The sequence below is a fragment of the Hydra vulgaris genome, chromosome 01 (genome assembly GCF_038396675.1).
Source record: "Hydra vulgaris chromosome 01, alternate assembly HydraT2T_AEP".
NCBI lineage: Eukaryota > Metazoa > Cnidaria > Hydrozoa > Anthoathecata > Hydridae > Hydra > Hydra vulgaris.
This window is the reverse complement of record NC_088920.1, coordinates 28,202,475-28,221,275: the sequence shown is the minus strand read 5'-3', so window position 1 is coordinate 28,221,275 and position 18,801 is coordinate 28,202,475. Positions and strand designations below refer to the sequence as shown.

The 18,801-nt window shown below is 26.7% G+C and overlaps 1 protein-coding gene across 1 annotated transcript in view; it reads left to right on the top strand.

Annotated features, from left to right (window-relative positions):
• The first annotated feature begins 13,243 nt into the window (after window positions 1–13,243).
• Window positions 13,244–18,801, top strand: part of LOC136074301 (NACHT, LRR and PYD domains-containing protein 14-like) — a 42,300-nt gene continuing 36,742 nt past the window's right edge. Inside the window, exon 1 of the mRNA XM_065786607.1 lies at window positions 13,244–13,262. Coding sequence (XP_065642679.1) covers window positions 13,244–13,262 — 19 coding nt within the window. The remainder of the gene's footprint in view (window positions 13,263–18,801) is intronic.

Sequence of the window (18,801 nt, the reverse complement as noted above, 5' to 3'; positions counted from 1 at the left end):
AACAATTTAAATAATTACCTTTTTTGGAACAAACATTGGAATTTTTGTTTGGTGAACTTGAAATCTCTAAAAAAGATAAAGTTCTTACTTAAAACTAAAACTTTAATTAAAAATATGGAGTTGAAAAAAACTACAACACTGAAAATGTAGAACTATATAAAAAATATATCGAAACGGGTTTAACTCATTCCCGCAAGGCTTAATTACAAAGGTATGAAACTACAAATGTATGAAATTACAAATTATTTTTTTTTTTTGTAATTTACCTCCCCAATGCCAAGAAGGCCAATACAGATTAGGAGGCTACTTGTGGTTATAACCCTCTCCCAACTCTATAATTCCGAAACACGAACCTTGACGAACAAGGCCGCTGCGCGGAGAAATAAGTTGAGCGCGGTACCACCAGGGACGTGGTGGGAACCGAACTCGGAAACTCTCACATATGAAGCGAGCGCTCTACCACTACACCACTATTGCATGTATGTACTACAAATGTATGAAACAAGTTTGAAGCTGAAACTCAAAACAAAAACAAATGAAACTGCACCCAACAAACTGAGCAAAAAGAAAATAGTGTTGTAAACTTACAAAAAGCCTAATAATTTATCAAAGTCATTCAACTTTATCCATGACTTTATCAAAACTATAATTAAGTCATAGAAAGTGTCTGTAAAAATGCTAAGAGCTTACGGACAAATCAGGTCAGGCTGCTCGCCAAGACTAGATGTCTAGCTTTTACATAAAAGAATACTTTTAAAAATAATACTTTTTTCTTCATAGAAACCTGAAAACAACAATCCTAGTTAAATATGTTTTAAAAGAGCATTTCACTGTTTGTCATTTACTTATACCAATGCCGATTTCAAGGTGTGTATATATGACCTAACCCAATCCTAATAAATTGATTTTGCCCAACTGCTCTCGTAACATAAAATGTGACTCATCTGAGATGATTATCCTGCAATTTGTACACAATTAGGTTAATATTGGTATAATATTTGTATAATATTTATATAAGTGTCTTGTAAAATCCTTACCTAAAAAGGAAAACACCAATGTTTAATTCTTCCTAAAATTAACATTAGTGTTGTCCATGTAGGAAATTCAACGGCAGGTTTATAACGCTTACAGCGCTAAGTGCTGTTTCTAACAGTTTAGTGAAGTAAACAGAGTATTGTTCCTAAAAGTATTTTACTAACCTTATTTTACTAGCTATTGGTGAAATACTGATAAAATGCATTTAATTGTTAAACTTTTAATTGTTAATGATCTTCTGATTGTGTCCAAGTAATCCATAAATGGCAAACTGTTTAATAGAGCAGACAAAATGAGTTTAGTCATAATGAGCACTAAAAAAAAGCGTAACGATGACTGCTTTTAAATATGCCAGTAAACGTCACATCAAATGCTCACTCATTATTTTGACATAATTTTGTACAAATTGTGGCATTCCTACCCACCACTTGTAGGCATCTACTACATCCCTGGTAGTGCTGTGCTCAACTCACTTCGTTTTAAAGCAGTCTTGTTTGTCAAGGTTTGTGTTTTGGAGTTGAGAGAGGGTTGTAACCATAGTTAAAGTACCCTCCTTGACCATAGTTACACTCTTGACCTTTGGGAGATTTGACATAAAAAAAAAATTCTACCCACACTAAGAAAACTATGTTACAAGAAAAAAAAAATGAAATTTATAAACGCTGGTAAAAAAAAAAAGGGATTTTTGAGACATAATCTAATCTTTTTAAAAAGAATATGGATTAAATTGGTAAGATCATACAACTAGAAAGAATACTCAGAACAATAAATAATCTGAGAAATAAAAACATGGATAGATAGAAGACATAAAAGATAATATATTAGTTAAGATATATAAGAATAATTTATATAATAAGATAAAATTAAGATAAATGGAAATAAGATTTAAGTTATTACTAAAGTATTAGAGTTGATCACTAGTTTAAAAAACAAAAAATTAGAGTTGAAATTATTTTAGTTTTACTAAAATATCAATAATTGTATTTACATTTGTATTTGAAAAACTCTAATTACATATATTTGCATTTAGGAATTTAGAATTATGTATTAGAATTTGATCAAATGTATTTGACCCCAACCTTGGTTAGTAGTCATAACTTTATTATATCACTTAGAAACATCAACTTCGTCAGAAAAAGACACTAGGATTTCCGCCAAGAAAGATAATTGTAACACTAGTTTTTGTAAAATTACTTAAAATATAGAAACATCAAGATTATAAAACATAGAGACCCAGAGAATTGTTAATAAATAATTATTAATAATTGGGTTTTGGTGTGTTTTGTTCTTTTAAAAAGTTAGATAAAAATGAATTATAGTTTATTCAATTTTTATTAGTTCGTTTTATTTTTATTTATTTTTTTATTTTATTTTTTTTATTTTTATTTTCCATTTTTAAATACTTATTAAAAAAAAGTTATTAATTTTGTTTTAAACAAAAATACAAAATAATACGAACAAAAGATAGAAGTTCATAAATTTGCTCCGTATTTATTTTAATGTGGAGGTTTTTGAATGTTCAGAGTAATAACTTTAGATTGTCCAGAAATGTGAATAGTCTTTCTGCCACAAAAAAAAAAAAAAAAAAAAAAAAATGAAAAGTAAAAAAGGTAACCAAAAAATAGTTATTAACATTGGTGTTTCTGTTTGTTTTGTTCATTTAATTAAATAATAATGAATTTTAGTTTGTGTCTGCTCAGACCACGTATGTGTCTGCTCAGACCATGTATGTGTCTGCTCAGACCATGTATGAGTCTCAGCCCGCAATGTGGCATAACAATTTAATACAGTGTTTTAGAGCCTGTAGCTTCTGATAAAGGATTGAAAAAGAGTAATGAGCACATCATAGTAGTGCCAGGTCATTGGCATCACTCCAGGAACAGTTGAAGTAGTGGCACAAAACACTAGAATTATCAACAAAGATATCCACCATTTTGCCGTCAACCATACTTTTATCTGTTTTTACAAATAAAACCAATATCTGAAAGAATATGTTAAGTTGCATTTTTTTGCCAGTTTACTAAGAGATGGTTCAAAATAACTCTTCCCACTATCGCTAGTTAACTTTGCTTTCACTAGAGCAACAGGACTGGCATAAATAATTGAGTTAAAGATTTGATTAGTTCAGATTTCTAGGTTGTTTGCATCTTTAATTTTAAGAGGACACCAATAGAAACTAATATAATTTGTCAGCATCTTCAGGATCAGAAATCTGATGTTGATGATTATGGTTTCAAGTCTGTTTGAAGATATCCCCGTCTCTATGTGTCTCAGCTCTTAAGGAAAAAGTATAAAATATAAATGTACATTTTTAAAAGTATTCTTTAAAAATAATAAATATCACCCAATATATGTATGAAATACATATATATGCAGCATTCAAACAACTAAAGTTAATAATGTGTATGTAGTTGCAATATTTATAAAAAATTTAACCTGATATTTATTCATAAAAAGATATAAGTTATACACTAAAGGAGTACTGATATTGTTAATTTTAACTCCTTTCCACATCAATGCTCACGTCTCTGTTGAGTTTTTTTAAGAATGCTGACTTATCTATTCTTATCTATAATCTATACTTATCTATTATCTATTCTTATCTATTACCTTTTCTTATCTATTATCTATACTTATCTATTATGTTTTCCTCAATATCCACAAAATCATTTAAATTTTGTTGTAGGTTGATTTCTTAGGTTGATCACTGAATTAGATAAAAATGTATTTTAATATAAAATTAAGTAAAAGTAAAAAATATAGATTTTAAAATTGTGTTTTTTTTACCTTCCGTCAAAATAAACATGTTAAAATATCCGGGCTCTTTTAAGGTACAATTTGTAGCCAAATATTTATGTTAGAAAAATAAATTAGTTTTTATCGCCGTTTATAAGCCTTATTTGGTTTCTCCTTTTTTAGTGACTGTCGTTCTCTTTTCTGCCATATCACCAGCCACTTCTGCAGCCGCTGGAGTTGGATTACCAGCCACTAGAATTTTAACTTCCTCCTTCTGAGCTTTCCGCAAAAAGTTTACTCACTTTTACTTAAAAAAACTTTAAATTTAATCAAACATACTTTATTAAATTTGATTAAATTTTAAAATATGAGTTAACAGTTTTTTCTGTGCATTTAAAAATACTGAAAAACGTTTTTCTATATATTTAAATGTAAAAGTAATTAATTAAAAAAGATTTACATAATGAAGCATACTAAATTTACCTAAGTCTGATTACATATATTTTTGAAATTATAGTTTAGAATTGAAAAGTTTATATTTATTTAAATGTCTAAAGTTAGAAATAGCATGTTTATACTTGTTTAAATGTGTTTGACCCCAAGCCTTAATATTAGTAATAACTTAACTATATTTTTTAGAGACATCATGTTCATCAGTAACAGATAACAGAGTTTTTGTCAAAAAAGGCAATTATAATACCGTTTTTTTTTTTAATTTAAATTATTTAATATTGAATATATTTCAAAATAATAATTAAAAATTAAGGATCTGTGTGTTTTGTTCACTTTAAAAGTATGATTTAAACAAATTTGAGTTGTTTCATTTATTATTTAATTGTTTAACTTTTATTTTATTTTCTTATATAAAAATGTGTTACGTCGATAGAGTAATATTACTTACTACTTTTTTGATGCTCTTTTGAATAAAATTTTTTTTGTACTTTACAATTTTAATAATATTTATGATCTCAAAGTTTTACCTTTTTTATAAACAAAACTTATAACTGCATTTGCGATTTAACGAAATTTTATGAATAATCATTTAATTAAAATTAATAATCAAATAAACATTCAAAAATTTCAAAGCGACTGAACACAAACATGCATATGCGTAGTGAAGTACGAGTGGATGAGCACCATACCTGAACTTCAAACAAAACATACCTTCATATAAAGTGACTTATGGGTAAACTAGCAACTTGCCAGAGGTCCATACAGAACAAAAATACACAGATATGTAAAGTGGGTTTAAGTTAAAATTAAAAAGCCCACTCGCTAATCTTTATTTGCAGTATTATGAAACAGTTCGGCATCCTCTTCATAGATTTTTTTTACCTTTTTAGTGTAACCATAAAAGTTTGCTTTCAAATAATTTGATGCGATAGTAAATTTCTTTTCGTTTGCTAAATAAAAATCAAAGTTATAATTTATTTAGAATGTATTATGCTCAAATATATTAATTTATAATATAACTTATATCATGATATATATATATATATATATATATATATATATATATATATATATATATATATATATATATATATATATTATATTAAACACCCAATAATTACATAAATTATAGGTAAAAAAAAAACAAATAAAGAAAATGCTATGGGCGTTCTTGTACTGTTCCTGGAATGTTTTCTGCCATCAAAGTTCTAAATATAAGTCTTTGTTCCTTTATATTCCATAATTGGACAGATTGTTTTAAAATTGCGGCGACATTGGCATCTAACACTTCCTTAGGGTGTGCAGTTTTAATTTTATTGCCCTCGATCATACATTGCAACATATTAATACCAAATTGCTTGCATATATACCAATGGTAAAAAATAATGTTGTTAAATGTGTATTTAGTCTTCAGTTTGGATACTGATTATTTTAGACCGCTGAGGGTCTAGCAAATTGCCAAATTTTATAAAAATTGAAAGACGTTGCAAGAAAAAAAAAATCATTACAATAATTCTATAGTAACTTAATTGTTTATTTATTTATTTTTTTCATCTTACTATGATGAATTGTTTCATGTATTTTAAACTTTTCAAACTAAGCAAAGCTTGAAAGAGTTACAAAATATACTGACTTTATTTAATAAATAGTTCAAATAGCATTAGTTTTATTAAAATCTTGTTAAAATAAAACATAAGTACATAAATAAAAGGAATTATTTTATATTCTTTGAAATTAAAAAAATGTTTTTTTCTTTATTAAACGATCATTAAAAGTAAGTAACAATCGTTAAAAGTAACTTTTTCTAAAATATGATGCCTAAATTTATAAAATATTATAAAAGAATGAAGTTTAGAACTTTTTATTTCTAAAAATAATTTGTTTTGTTTTAGTTTTTTGTTTGTTTAGAATTCTTTTCTTTTTTAATTAATTTTTTATTTTAATTATCTTATTTTTTAGAATATTTCTTCTCCCAGTCAAGTTAGGCTTTTTTTATCTAATAAAATGTTCTCAAAAAATCTGAAAAGCTGTGGCCAAGATATCTTAACTAAATATTATATGCGTGGTTAGGAATAGATAGTGATTGCACTCGCTTCTCTTAAATATAGTAACTATTCAAAAAAAAATCTTGTTCCAAAATCAAAGTCTATTGTTTAAAATTTTCTAAATTTTGGGTGATTTTATGATTTTTCTTTAAACATCTTTACATCCAACAAGGCTCCAAGCAACCACTATTAGAACTGAAAGCTACTGGAAGAAGAAAGATAAGCAAATTATATGAATCAGGAAAACAAGATGAGCAAATTCCAAAGAACTGGTGTTAAGGTAAAAAACCAGACAAAAAAAATATTTAGAGCACTTTGGAACAGTTGCAGTAAAAAGATGAGACTTTGAGGAGTATCATAAGAACGATTTTTAATAGATGGCACAAGAGGCGCTAGCTCTTTAGAGCAGCGTCTCTTGTGGCGTCTACTAAAATACATTTATTTATAGAAAAGAGAAAGAGAAGCAACATTATAAAATTGTGAGGTTGAAGGTTGGCTTCAAGGTTCAACTATGTTTACATTGCGTTTTTGCACATTGTCTAAAAGAGAAATGGCACCATTTTAAGATCTGCCCCTGATATGGAAAACACTATTCCATACAAGAACAGATTAGAGATTTATTAAGATAAAGAATCCTGAGTAAGAAAGTGGCAAAATAAAGAGATGCAACATTAGATGCTTATTTTGCAATGGATTTGATATATAGTTTCTCAGAAAGATCAGAAGTAAGAGTTTTATGTTCAAATTCATTTACCCTTTATCTTTCAATTCTTCAAGACAAAGGGTAAATGTCTCATCGAGTAAAGTAACATTCATAAAAATAGATCTAACTTATTATGATAATGATTTGCTAAAAAAAAATGAGTTTTTATCTGAATTAGAATTCACGAGCCACTGAGAGCCCCATGCTGTAGCAGAAGTGAGATCCTTTTCAAGCTATAATGTCAAAAAATCTAACTAAATAATCACTTCAGATTCAGAAGCTGAGTGAGATACAAATGAGAGTGATACAAATGTCAAGCAATGGATCAACCTGTTTATTGGCTATATCATGTAGAATTTTACTCGTGGAATCAAGAGATGTTGTAAGATAAAGTGAGAAGAACTTAGCAAACAATTTAGCTTTGTCTTTAGGTGAGGTAACAAATATTTGGAGATGACATACCAAGTTTTGTAAAAGGTTTTATTTTTTTTTATAAAATTGTTGCTTAAGTACATTCCTAGTTACATTACAAGTTAGTTTTATGTTTGAGCAAAACTTACATAACAATTAAATGTTAATGCGTTATTTTTAATACTGCTTAGAAAAGAAATTAGAAAATATAAAAATAATAAACCTTGAAGGATTTGATTTGTTTAATTTAGATAAACCTAAGATATATACTTTCTATCTTTTAAAAAAAAAAAAATTTAACTGGGGCTGTTTGAAAAAAATAATTTTATTGCATTTGATTTTTAAACTTTTTCTCCATTGCAAGGAGTTATTTACCACTTCTTTCCAATATTTCGAACTGCTAAATTTTTAAGTAATTTTTTGGATTTTATATCAAGAGTGTTTTATTGATTTTCTTAGATGTGTTGGTGATGCCTCATATTTTATAAATGATCCTCCACTGTTCAATATGATGGTTTTTTGAGTGTTCCTTTCCAACCAGAATGGGTTTTTTAATTAATAAACAGTGTGTATAATTGTATGCAGGATTATATATATGGAAACCCAAAAAAAAGCTCTTAAAAAAATTTTTTTGTTTTGGATTTTTTATTAAAATTAGGAAAAAAGTTTCAAATTCAGATGTTAGATTTAAAAAAGGAGTTAAAACTTATTACAAAACTTAATTTAAAAAATTTTTTAAAAGTTAAAATAAATTTAAAATATTCATTGAGAGGAAAGTTTTTTGTTTATTTGTTGGCAATCAAGAATTTACTGTTATTTTATACTAAACAAATAAAAGTAAAATGTTCCTAATAAGTAGTAATTAATAACAATTATATAGACAATATAGTAATCTATATTTTATATATATATATATATATATATATATATATATATATATATATATATATATATATATATATATATATATATATATATATATATATATATATATATGTATATATATATATATATGTATATATATGTATATATATATGTATATGTATATATATATATATATATATATATATATATATATATATATATATATATATATATATATATATATATATATATATATATTATAGGTTACTATATTGCCAAGAGTCTGGAGGTTTCTCCAATATAACTGGCATTACAGACAGTGCAAGAAAATTTATAGACAACATTAGATTTAAGTAATTTAGGAAGTGACTCTTTTGTGTAATTAGAGTGCATTCCAATCATGTATTTTATTAGTAGTGAAAAATAATTTTATTAGAACATCCTTGCAATAATATGAACAATTTTTGAAATTTTCATCTTAGTGTAATTAGAGTGCATTCCAATGTATGGAAGCTTAAAGTATCTTATATTTAAGCTGTTAACAATGTTAGAAACAGATGAGTTCATTTTCTTTTCAATATAGAATTTAATTTCATAGTCAATACCTTTTTGTGGAAGTTTATTATTTTGTAAAACTAATGATAGATTCTGAATATCTTTATCAAAACCAACCCAAGAATTATTAGTTTTCAATGTACGATCAATCAAACAACGAACAAGTCCAAATTTGTGGCAAGAGAGAATAAAACTAAAAAAAACTATTTAATTTTACTGTCAGTTTATTTATTTAACTATTTTTTTTGGAGTCGGTTATTTTGATTGGTTATTTACCGAGTTATTTTGCAAAAAATGTATTGGTTTATTATGTATAATTTTTTGTCCGTTAATTTTTCTCTATAAAGACTTCTATTTTTATTATTGTAAAATATACTTTTGAAAAAAGATTATTTTATAATAATAAAAAGATTATTTTACAATAATAAAAGAGTCTTTTATTATTGTAAAATAATCTTTTGAAAATGTAAATAATTGTTACAAAACATGTCAAGAATAAAAAACATCGTGTTATTTTTAAAAATAATTACTTATTTTATGCTATTACAAGGTTCAAGAAATATATTTCACGATTTAGCAAACTCTTCACAAACAGGTTTAACTTTGCATATTTTACAAAAACTTGAAAAACTTCATATTAAAAGCAACAAAGCTCGCTTAGACAGAAACTTTTTACAAAATTGCAAACTATTTAAAGTCTGTCATAAATATGTTGGTTTCAACATACCACATGCAAATTATAATGATATAATCTCGGTTAAAAAGCGATTGCTTAAAAGTGCTTTACATAAAATAATATACAAAAAGAAATTACTGGACAAAGAGTTAAAAAATTTAAAATCTTAAGTAAGAAAAAACTGTTTAACTTTGTTCAAATTTACGCGTTACCTAAGATGCATAAAATTAGTAAAGATAGTTCTCTTCCAACATTTCGACCTATCATCTCAACAATAAGAACATATAACTACAACCTCGCCAAAATTTTTTCTCATTTATTGTATACCTAAACAATTTTGCACTTCAAACTCATTTTTCTTATGTTGAAGAATTAAAACAAATTAATATAACTAATAAATTTATCGTTTCATATGATGTTGAAAGTTTGTTCACAAATATTCCACTTAAGGAAACCATCAAAATTGCAACTGATTTATTTTTTAAAGATAAAACTAACTTAAAACGTTTTTTAAAACTTCACTTTAAAAAATTACTTCAGATTTCCATATCCGGTTCACATTTTCTATTTGGCGGAAAATATAACGATCAAACAGATGGTGTTGCTATGGGTTATTCTTAAGCGCCCATCTTAGCTTATATTTTCGTTGAAAATCATGAACAAACATGGGTCAATAACTCCTCCCTTACAGCATCATTTTTTTATAAACGGAATGTGGATGACATAATTGAAATTTTTAATTCTGAATATGAAGCTCAAGAATTTTTCAAACGCCTCAATAAACAACATGAAAATTTGAAAATTACTATGGTAAAAGAACAAGATAACCAGATTGCTTTTTTATAAGTACTTTTTAAAAAATCCAAATCGTTTTTGACTTCAGTTTATCTCAAAAAAAACGTATACAGGTCTTTTACAAAAAATTTTTAGTTTCATTCCCTCTTGCTACAAATTTGGACAATTTTGTTTTGACAAATTTGTTTGTTGTTTAATTGATCATACATTTAAAATTAATAATTCTTGTTTATTAAGGGTACATAAAAATTTATAAAAAGTCCCATTGTTTTATTCTAGTTAGAATAAACTAATGGGACTTTCGAATAGACTTTTCTTAATTATTCTTTTCAACGACAAATTCGAATAGACTTTTCTTAATTAGTCTATTCAACGACAAATTCGAATAGACTTTTCTTAATTAGTCTATTCAAATTTGTCGAAGTCAGTTTTATGTCTTTTGCAATTAAGTTTTTTCAACATTTTTTGCACATTTAGGAATCATTTTTTGACATTGCTTCTAATTCATCCCATAAAAGTCTGATAGAAGAAAGCTCTCGTGAGTGGGGAAGCCAAATCATTCTATTCAATATTTGATATTTCTCTAACTCAGTTAAATAACATATACATGTTTTAAAGCATTTATTTTGGATTTAAGCTTTTGGTCAATCTCTTTTAAAAAAATAAATGGCTTCTCATTAACTTGACTTGCAACTCTTATTAACTTGACTTACTATATATATACAACCGTCGAAATTAGGGTCGGCATTCAGCAATGTCGGCCTTACTGCCGACCTCAAAGTCTTTGAGGTCGGCAAAAAATTGCCTACCTCGTTACAATGTTTTATGGTCAGATTTTTGTATCAATTTTTTTTTGCCAACCTGATGCTGACCTCTGAAAGGTTGAGGTCGGCAAATTATTTTTGCCGACCTCAATTTTCCTAACTTCGAGGGTTATACATATATAAATATATATATATATATATATATATATATATATATATATATATATATATATATATATATATATATATATATATATATATATATATATATATATATATATATATATGGGTGTGTGTGTATATATACATACATACAAGCCTTGGAATTTGGAAAAATGAGGTCAGCATTAATTTGCTGACATCGATCTTTTAGAAGTCAGCAAAAAAAAATTGAAACAAAGGTCTTACCATAAAGCATAGAAACAAGGTCGGCAATTTTTAGCCGACCCTAATTCCAAGGGTTGCACAGTGGGTCAGAATGCCCATTTTTGTGCCAAAATTATTTTTTTATTAAATATTATTAAATTTGATATAAATAACATACTAAGAGCTTCTAAACATATTTGTGACTAAAAAAATGATTTAGTTAATTTTTTTTTCTTAATAATTATAAAAACAGCAAAAAAATAAAATGCATTTTTTCACATCTTATCAACTCAATTCAAACCCAATCCACAGAATAAACATTAAAAAATTACATTTTATTGTTTTTAATAGGTACACAATCTTATGAAAAAAATACTTTCATGTCTTATCAACTCATTCAAACACAATTTACAACTTTAAGGCAATCATCTATGTCTGTATATATTTAAATGAAGTATTTACAAATTTACAATGTTATCTCCTGATAATAATAACTCCGAAACCTCAACAGGAAAGTGTTTCTTTTTTGAAGTGCAGGTTTGCCTCAAAGATGCTATGACAGGATCAGATGAGCATAGCAATCTTTTTAAAATGTCCTCATTTGCCATACATCTTGAAGCTTTTCAAGCATGACGTTCACGAAACCGTTTGAAAAATTTGTTTATTGCCTCCTGTGCTTCTTCACTCATTATTCCAATTGGCAGTGAGATTCTATTAATGATGACTGGGCCGTGGATCAGCAGATTGTGGACGCTTTGTGGCATATAGTAAAATGGGTACAGTTTCACAAACAACTTTGCAGTTTCTGTACTCATCATGGTAAACTTTCCAATATTTATTTCATAACCACTTGATATGTTTGACAAAATAATGTGCAATTTTAAAATTAGTTCCTTATTGACACCTGTTATATTTGCAAAAGAAATGGCATCAGTAAATGCTTGTCGAGAAGTGTTGCCATCATTAGATGTACCAGATCCTCCAGACTTTGGTTGATCAACAACAAGGCCCGTCTGTTGAAGAAAAGCTTGTTGGATGTGAGGCTTTGTTTCAGCAACTTGTGCTTTGTCTTCTGCTGTTCTTGCTTGCCACTTTTTGATATGCAAATTGTAACCAATATGCAGAAGACATTCAAAACATCGAATCCAGCAATGCAGTATAGATAAACCATACTGCAAGTCTTTTGCCTGGTAATTTCTTACTATGCTGGCATCAATGTTGTTCATCTCTTTTGGTGAGCATCCACAGATAGAGCAACACTGACTTGAGTTAGTGGCCTCAGATAAAGCTGTGTATACTTTTCCATCAATCATTGTTATTTCAATCACATGGTTTACTTGAAGTACTTTTCCATTGTTTAATATAATTTTTGTACAATTTAAATTCCTTATTTCTTCTTTTAGTTGAGCTTCTTTAGAGATTATAATATCTTTAGACTCTTTTTCAAACTGAAAACGCAAAGGTCGACAATACAGGGTTGATGATGGTTTTAGGTTTTGCCACAAAGTTGTCTTTTTTCCATCAGCAAATGAGCTCAAGTCAAGTGGTACTATGCAAGTTAAAAACAATGACTCTTCTATTTGTATATTACGGATACCACCTTTAGACACTGTTTGCTTATAGACAGTTTGTCCTGTTGAGCCATCAAATCCTGCCTTGTGTCTTAAAGTAGCAAATATGGTTGTATCACCAGCAACTGTTTCAATAACTTCATTCTGTTTTTGACGTAGTCTTTGTGCAGTGTGGTTGACCAAGCTCTGCATTGAGATTTTAGCAAAAAAATCATATATCTCTATTTAATTTGGATAACAAGATAATTTTGCTGCCTTTATTATGTGATATGAAGGATAAAGTTCACAGTTTTTTCTTAAAGCAGCATTTCGATGTAGTTGATATCCATCTTTGGATATCAACTACATCAACAATAGTAACAAAATATCTCAGCAACTCTCTGGCAATGAGGCTCTAGCTTTACTTTTAGATACAAATATCCATATTTGTATCTAAAAGTAAAGCTAGAGCCTCGTTGCCAAAGAGTTGTTGAGATATTATGCTACTATTGTCAAAAATTCTCTTTAATGCATGTACCTCATCAAGTTTATTTTCTTTTTTAAGAGAAACTTTTGCTGCAAAAAGTAGTTCATTCGATGAATGCCCATGTTGTAGAGAGTTGGTACGCCTGTACTTTGTTCGGAGTGAACAGTCATCAAAATTCTCAATTGAAGGCCTGCCACGTGTATTTTGTTTCACAGGAATATCAGTAAAAACATCAATCTCTGTCTGTAGCCACTCTTTATGCTTTTTTTTCGAAACAAATACGGTTACCTTTTAAGTCCTGCCATCTCTTTCTTATATGATTTAGCAATGTTTCCAGCTTAGGGTTAGAGTTTACCAGATTCATACCATTGATAACATCCTTTAAAACACCATGGTCAGAGATTTTTAATTTATTTTCTAGCATGTAGGTATATATATCAATGTATTTCATTTTAACCTATAAATTCTAAAATGCATTAATTAGAAATTATTTAAATGACAGTATATTTATGCCAAAAAGTTTAAAGATGATGTGTTTTATTTTTAATTAAAAAGCCAAGTGATTAATTAAAAATTAACTAATTAAAAAAACTCGTGATTTGTTTGTCGCGGGCAAAATTTTAGTTATAACCTGCTATCTAAAAGATAATTTGTGTGCAAGGTAGTACTTTGTTGAAGCTAAAACTAACTTTAAATTATAATATATATACTTAGTAAAGATTTTAATGCATTTTCAGACTGGGGGATATTAGAGGTTTTTTTAATTAAATAAAGTAAGCAAAAATTTACACTAAAAAAACCTGTAAAAACACATCATCTTAAAATTTAAATAAAATTTCTTACTTACAAGCAAAAAATTTGCAGGGAAGTTATTTTGTTTCATAGAGTATCAATCTATCAATATATACAAAAATTATAGCGCAAATAATTTTAATTAAAAAATAATTGACAGTTTCTGTGTAGCAACACATATATTTTATTAATTTTTATTTTAAAATTTACAAATCTGGTAAAAAAAACTAACTTCAACAGGCCATATAAAATTTAATATAAAAGCTAGTGACTAAAAACTATCTTTTTTTTAAAGCTTGATAAGTATGGAAAACAACTATTACCATTAAACCTACGTTGAACAAAAGTTTTTTTTTTAATTTTTGCACACCTTGACCCACTGTGGGTTGTGTATATATATATATAAATAATCTATATATAAATATATATTTTTATATATATATATATAAATATATATATTTTTATATATATATATAAATATTTATATATATTTATATATATACATATATATATATATAATATATATATATATATATATATATATATATATATATATATATATATATATATATATATATATATCCAGGCTTAAAGTAATTTTTTTAGACAATTTGACTACATTTTTATATAGTAAGCATTTAAGAATTCACTGCAAAACAAAGAAATAAGAAACTAGAGAATAAAAAAGCAATACTTGAAGAAAAGAACCAAAGAACCAAAATACTCAAAGAAAAGTACGGAAGACTATTGCAAATAGAAAATATGAAGATAATAAGCTAAAAAGAACTTCATAATAGAAAAAAAATTATTCTCAAAAAAATAATATATACCTAAATAATATACTTAAATATTTTTTATGTGTTTGTTATTTTCCACTACTTAAATTAATACAAGCTGCGGAAAAATGTAGATAAGAATATAATGGAAATTAAAATATTTTTTGATATACAATTCTTTCAGAAATACTTTATAAATTGCGCTAGAAATACGGACAAATTTTGAAATTGTTTTTCAAACGTCCTGAAATTTACTTTTTTAACAATGAAAAAAAAAATTTTTCAACAAGTTTTTCATTTAAAAAAAAGAAACGATACAACAAATATTTGTAGGGTGTTTTTACTGAACTTTAATAACAAAATATTTAGGAGCCTATTTAAAACTTTTTTTTAAGTTTTATTGGCTTATTTACATTTTTAGATTAAATTACAGGTTAGCTAAAGCAGTAACTTAGACTTCTCCAACTATGTATTAGACAATATAGATACCACCATAGACATGACATATATTAGATAGTATTGATAACAGGAAGTACATTTCTTTTAGCCTATAGGAAGCAAATTGTACAAGGCAAGAGGCCACGCGACAGATGATACTGAATTACATGTTACCAGTAGCAGTGTGATCATGATTGTAATAAGTCTGACCTGACCTTGGAAAAATCAAAATTAACAAAAAATCTTTTCAAACTTCTTTATAAATGTACTTATAATTACTTATAGTTAGAGAGTGAAGAGTTCAAGTTAACATAATGAATATTGATTAATAATTTATTATTCTGGGTAACATAATGAATAATGATCAATAATTAGTTATTATTATAAATAATTAAGTATTTTATGCAAAATTGTTTAGGGAAATTATAAATTAATATTTTAGGTTTTTAAAAAGATAAAGTTTATCAAAATAAAAACAAACAGCGTTAAAAGTATTATTTTTTTAATTCATTAACATTAAAAACATTAACTAACAACATTCAAGATTTCAGCTTCAAAGTTGCAACACAAATAAAAATCAAGTCTACATTTTTATTTTAAAATTTTTTCCGAATAAACTATTAATCAATATTCAAAATAATTTTTTTATAAATACATTTTTTTTCTTTTTTTCTGTTTTAGAATCTTCGCATACAACAACTAAAGTCCTTCTGTCAGCAATCTTGGTTTTGGTTATAAGTTATCTTTTCTTAAACATCATTTTTTTATTTTATTCAAGTATCTCAAAATCTGGTTATTTTAATTTTAATTTTTTTTTCTTTGCATTAGAGCTGCTTCCTTTTTTGTTTTTTATTTGGAAGAAATTACGGTTATTACAAAAATAATACTTACGTATCTTATAAGTATTTTTATCAAGATACCATTTTTAGCCTTTACTCAACCAAGGCAGAGAAATTTTAAGTCAGAGTTTGTTTCTTTTAGTTTTTTCCTAGAAAAACTAATCAGTTCAACATTTGCTTGCGAATAGGACATTTTTTTTCAGCTATTTATTTTTTTTGTTTAAAAAACTTAATAGCTGACAAAAAAATTTGTATAGTCAGATAATATAGCTTAATATATGACTAATTTTCAATAGTGATGTCATTAAAGAAAAGAAGTTGAGAAAATTTCAAACCCTTTTATTTGCTTAGAAATTTTAAAACCTTAATGTCAGGGTTAATGTGCGGCCGTGGTGCAGTGGTTAGAGCGCTAGCTATATAAGCAGGAGATCCAGGTTCGAAGCTCTTGAGCACTGGACATATTTTCGCCAAACGGTAAGGAAGGAGGCGTGAACATTCTGGTTAAATGCCCTTCCGCGGTACCCTGTGACAAGACCGTTAGGACTTCTTGGGACAACTAGAAAAATAAAATAATGTGTGAAAATTTTAAAACCTTACATTTACTTTTTAATGTTTAGAATTGTTTTAGCACACATGAAGTCAGAAAGGTATATGAAGTGAGTGGAATTATGGACCAGCATGTTTATCAAGTTTTCTTAGTTAAACGACACAAATCTTAATTAAAAAAACTTTTCCCTGACATTGATTATATGTTTTAATAAAAATGTAATCACAAATCATTTTCATATGCATCATGTATATACTTGTCTTATATATCACAATTTGATAGCAGATTTGGCTAGCATTTTCTTATCAACATTTTTCTGTATTCATCTTCTCATGGTTTTTTTGTTTTTTTCTTGCATAACTTTTTCATGATTATTTATTGCCTGTTTTTTTTTGTCTGCTACTAAAAAATTTAGTTATTGTTGTTAAGGGCACCCAATAATCAACAGCCCAGTGAGCAAGATCCTTTCTGAATTATTAGTTAATAAATGCATATATATGTATATATATATATATATATATATATATATATATATATATATATATATATATATATATATATATATATATATATATGAATATATATATATATATATATATATATATATATATATATATATATATATATATATATATATATATATATATATATATATATAATTATACTTTTGTATATTAGTGTGACAAAAAGAAATCAAAGTGCTTGAAATTTCACTCTCAACTTTTTATTGTGTTCTTTTTAACTAAAAAATAAACTGTGCAAAGTATTATTAAGATAATTTTATATATCTCAATGGGTTGCTCAATGAACTTGATATAATTTGAATTAAAAGTCAACAGATAATATAAAGCAATGTATTTTAATTTTTTTTTAAACAAAGTTTTATCTATTTTATTTAAATTTAGTGCTATTTATATTATTATAATCAATGTTATTTATTCAGATTGAATTAAAGGTCAACGGATAATAAAAAGAAATAAATTTTAATTTTTTTTAAACAAAGTTTTATTTATTTTATTCAAATTTAGTGCTATTTATATTACTTCAATCAATGTTATTTATTCAGATTGTTAACTTGTTTTTACTTGTTGACTATTGACTTTGTTTCATTAATGCATTTACAATTGTTGACTTTTACCTATTTGGAATTTGATGTTGATGTTCTTCCACGATTTGTGAAACATACTAAAAATGATACAGTTTATCAATCAGTGCCAGTTGATTGCGAGGAGCAGATAAAGACATGAGATCCCGAAACCAATGTTCCATGTAAATCAAAATTGAAAAAATCAAATAATGTAGAAGATTCTTTTCTTAACTTTTTGTTAAATAAAGTTAATTTCAAAACAAGTAGATTTGAGTACAGTGTTTTCACCATCCGTGCTTGGTCATAGCACTCCATCCGTCCCTCCATGCTTGGTCCGTAGCACCAGGAGTACAAAAAGTTATTTTACTTTGACCTAGTGGATTTTTCCGAATAAATTGTTGCAAGATTGTTTTGTACCTTAAAGCATATTTACAGCTTCTACTGTTGATAGTAAAAGTGAACCATACACTTTAAGATCTGCATTAGTTAAGACCCATGATTTAGAATTTAGTGATCTCCACTACTGACGAAATCATTGAAGCAATTTAACCTCTTGACCAATAGATGGTCCAAAACAAGTTTTGTAAACATGGGATAAAACCACTTCATAAATATGATGGCAACAGGCTGTGTATAATAAAGTCTTCCCAATTAATTTTTCCAGCAAGGTCCAAGTACCTTAATGTATGCCTTTGTTGGTTGAAGTAATGTCATAATAGACTGCCAAAATTTTTTATATAAAATGTTCCAATATTTTAAACCTTGTTTAATTGTGTAACTCATTTGTTCAGTTGATCCACTGTATCTCTGCTGTTCAATTAGAGTAATAACGGGTGATGCGGAAGTTATTTAATTTTATTTAATCAATGATTTTTAAAGGTA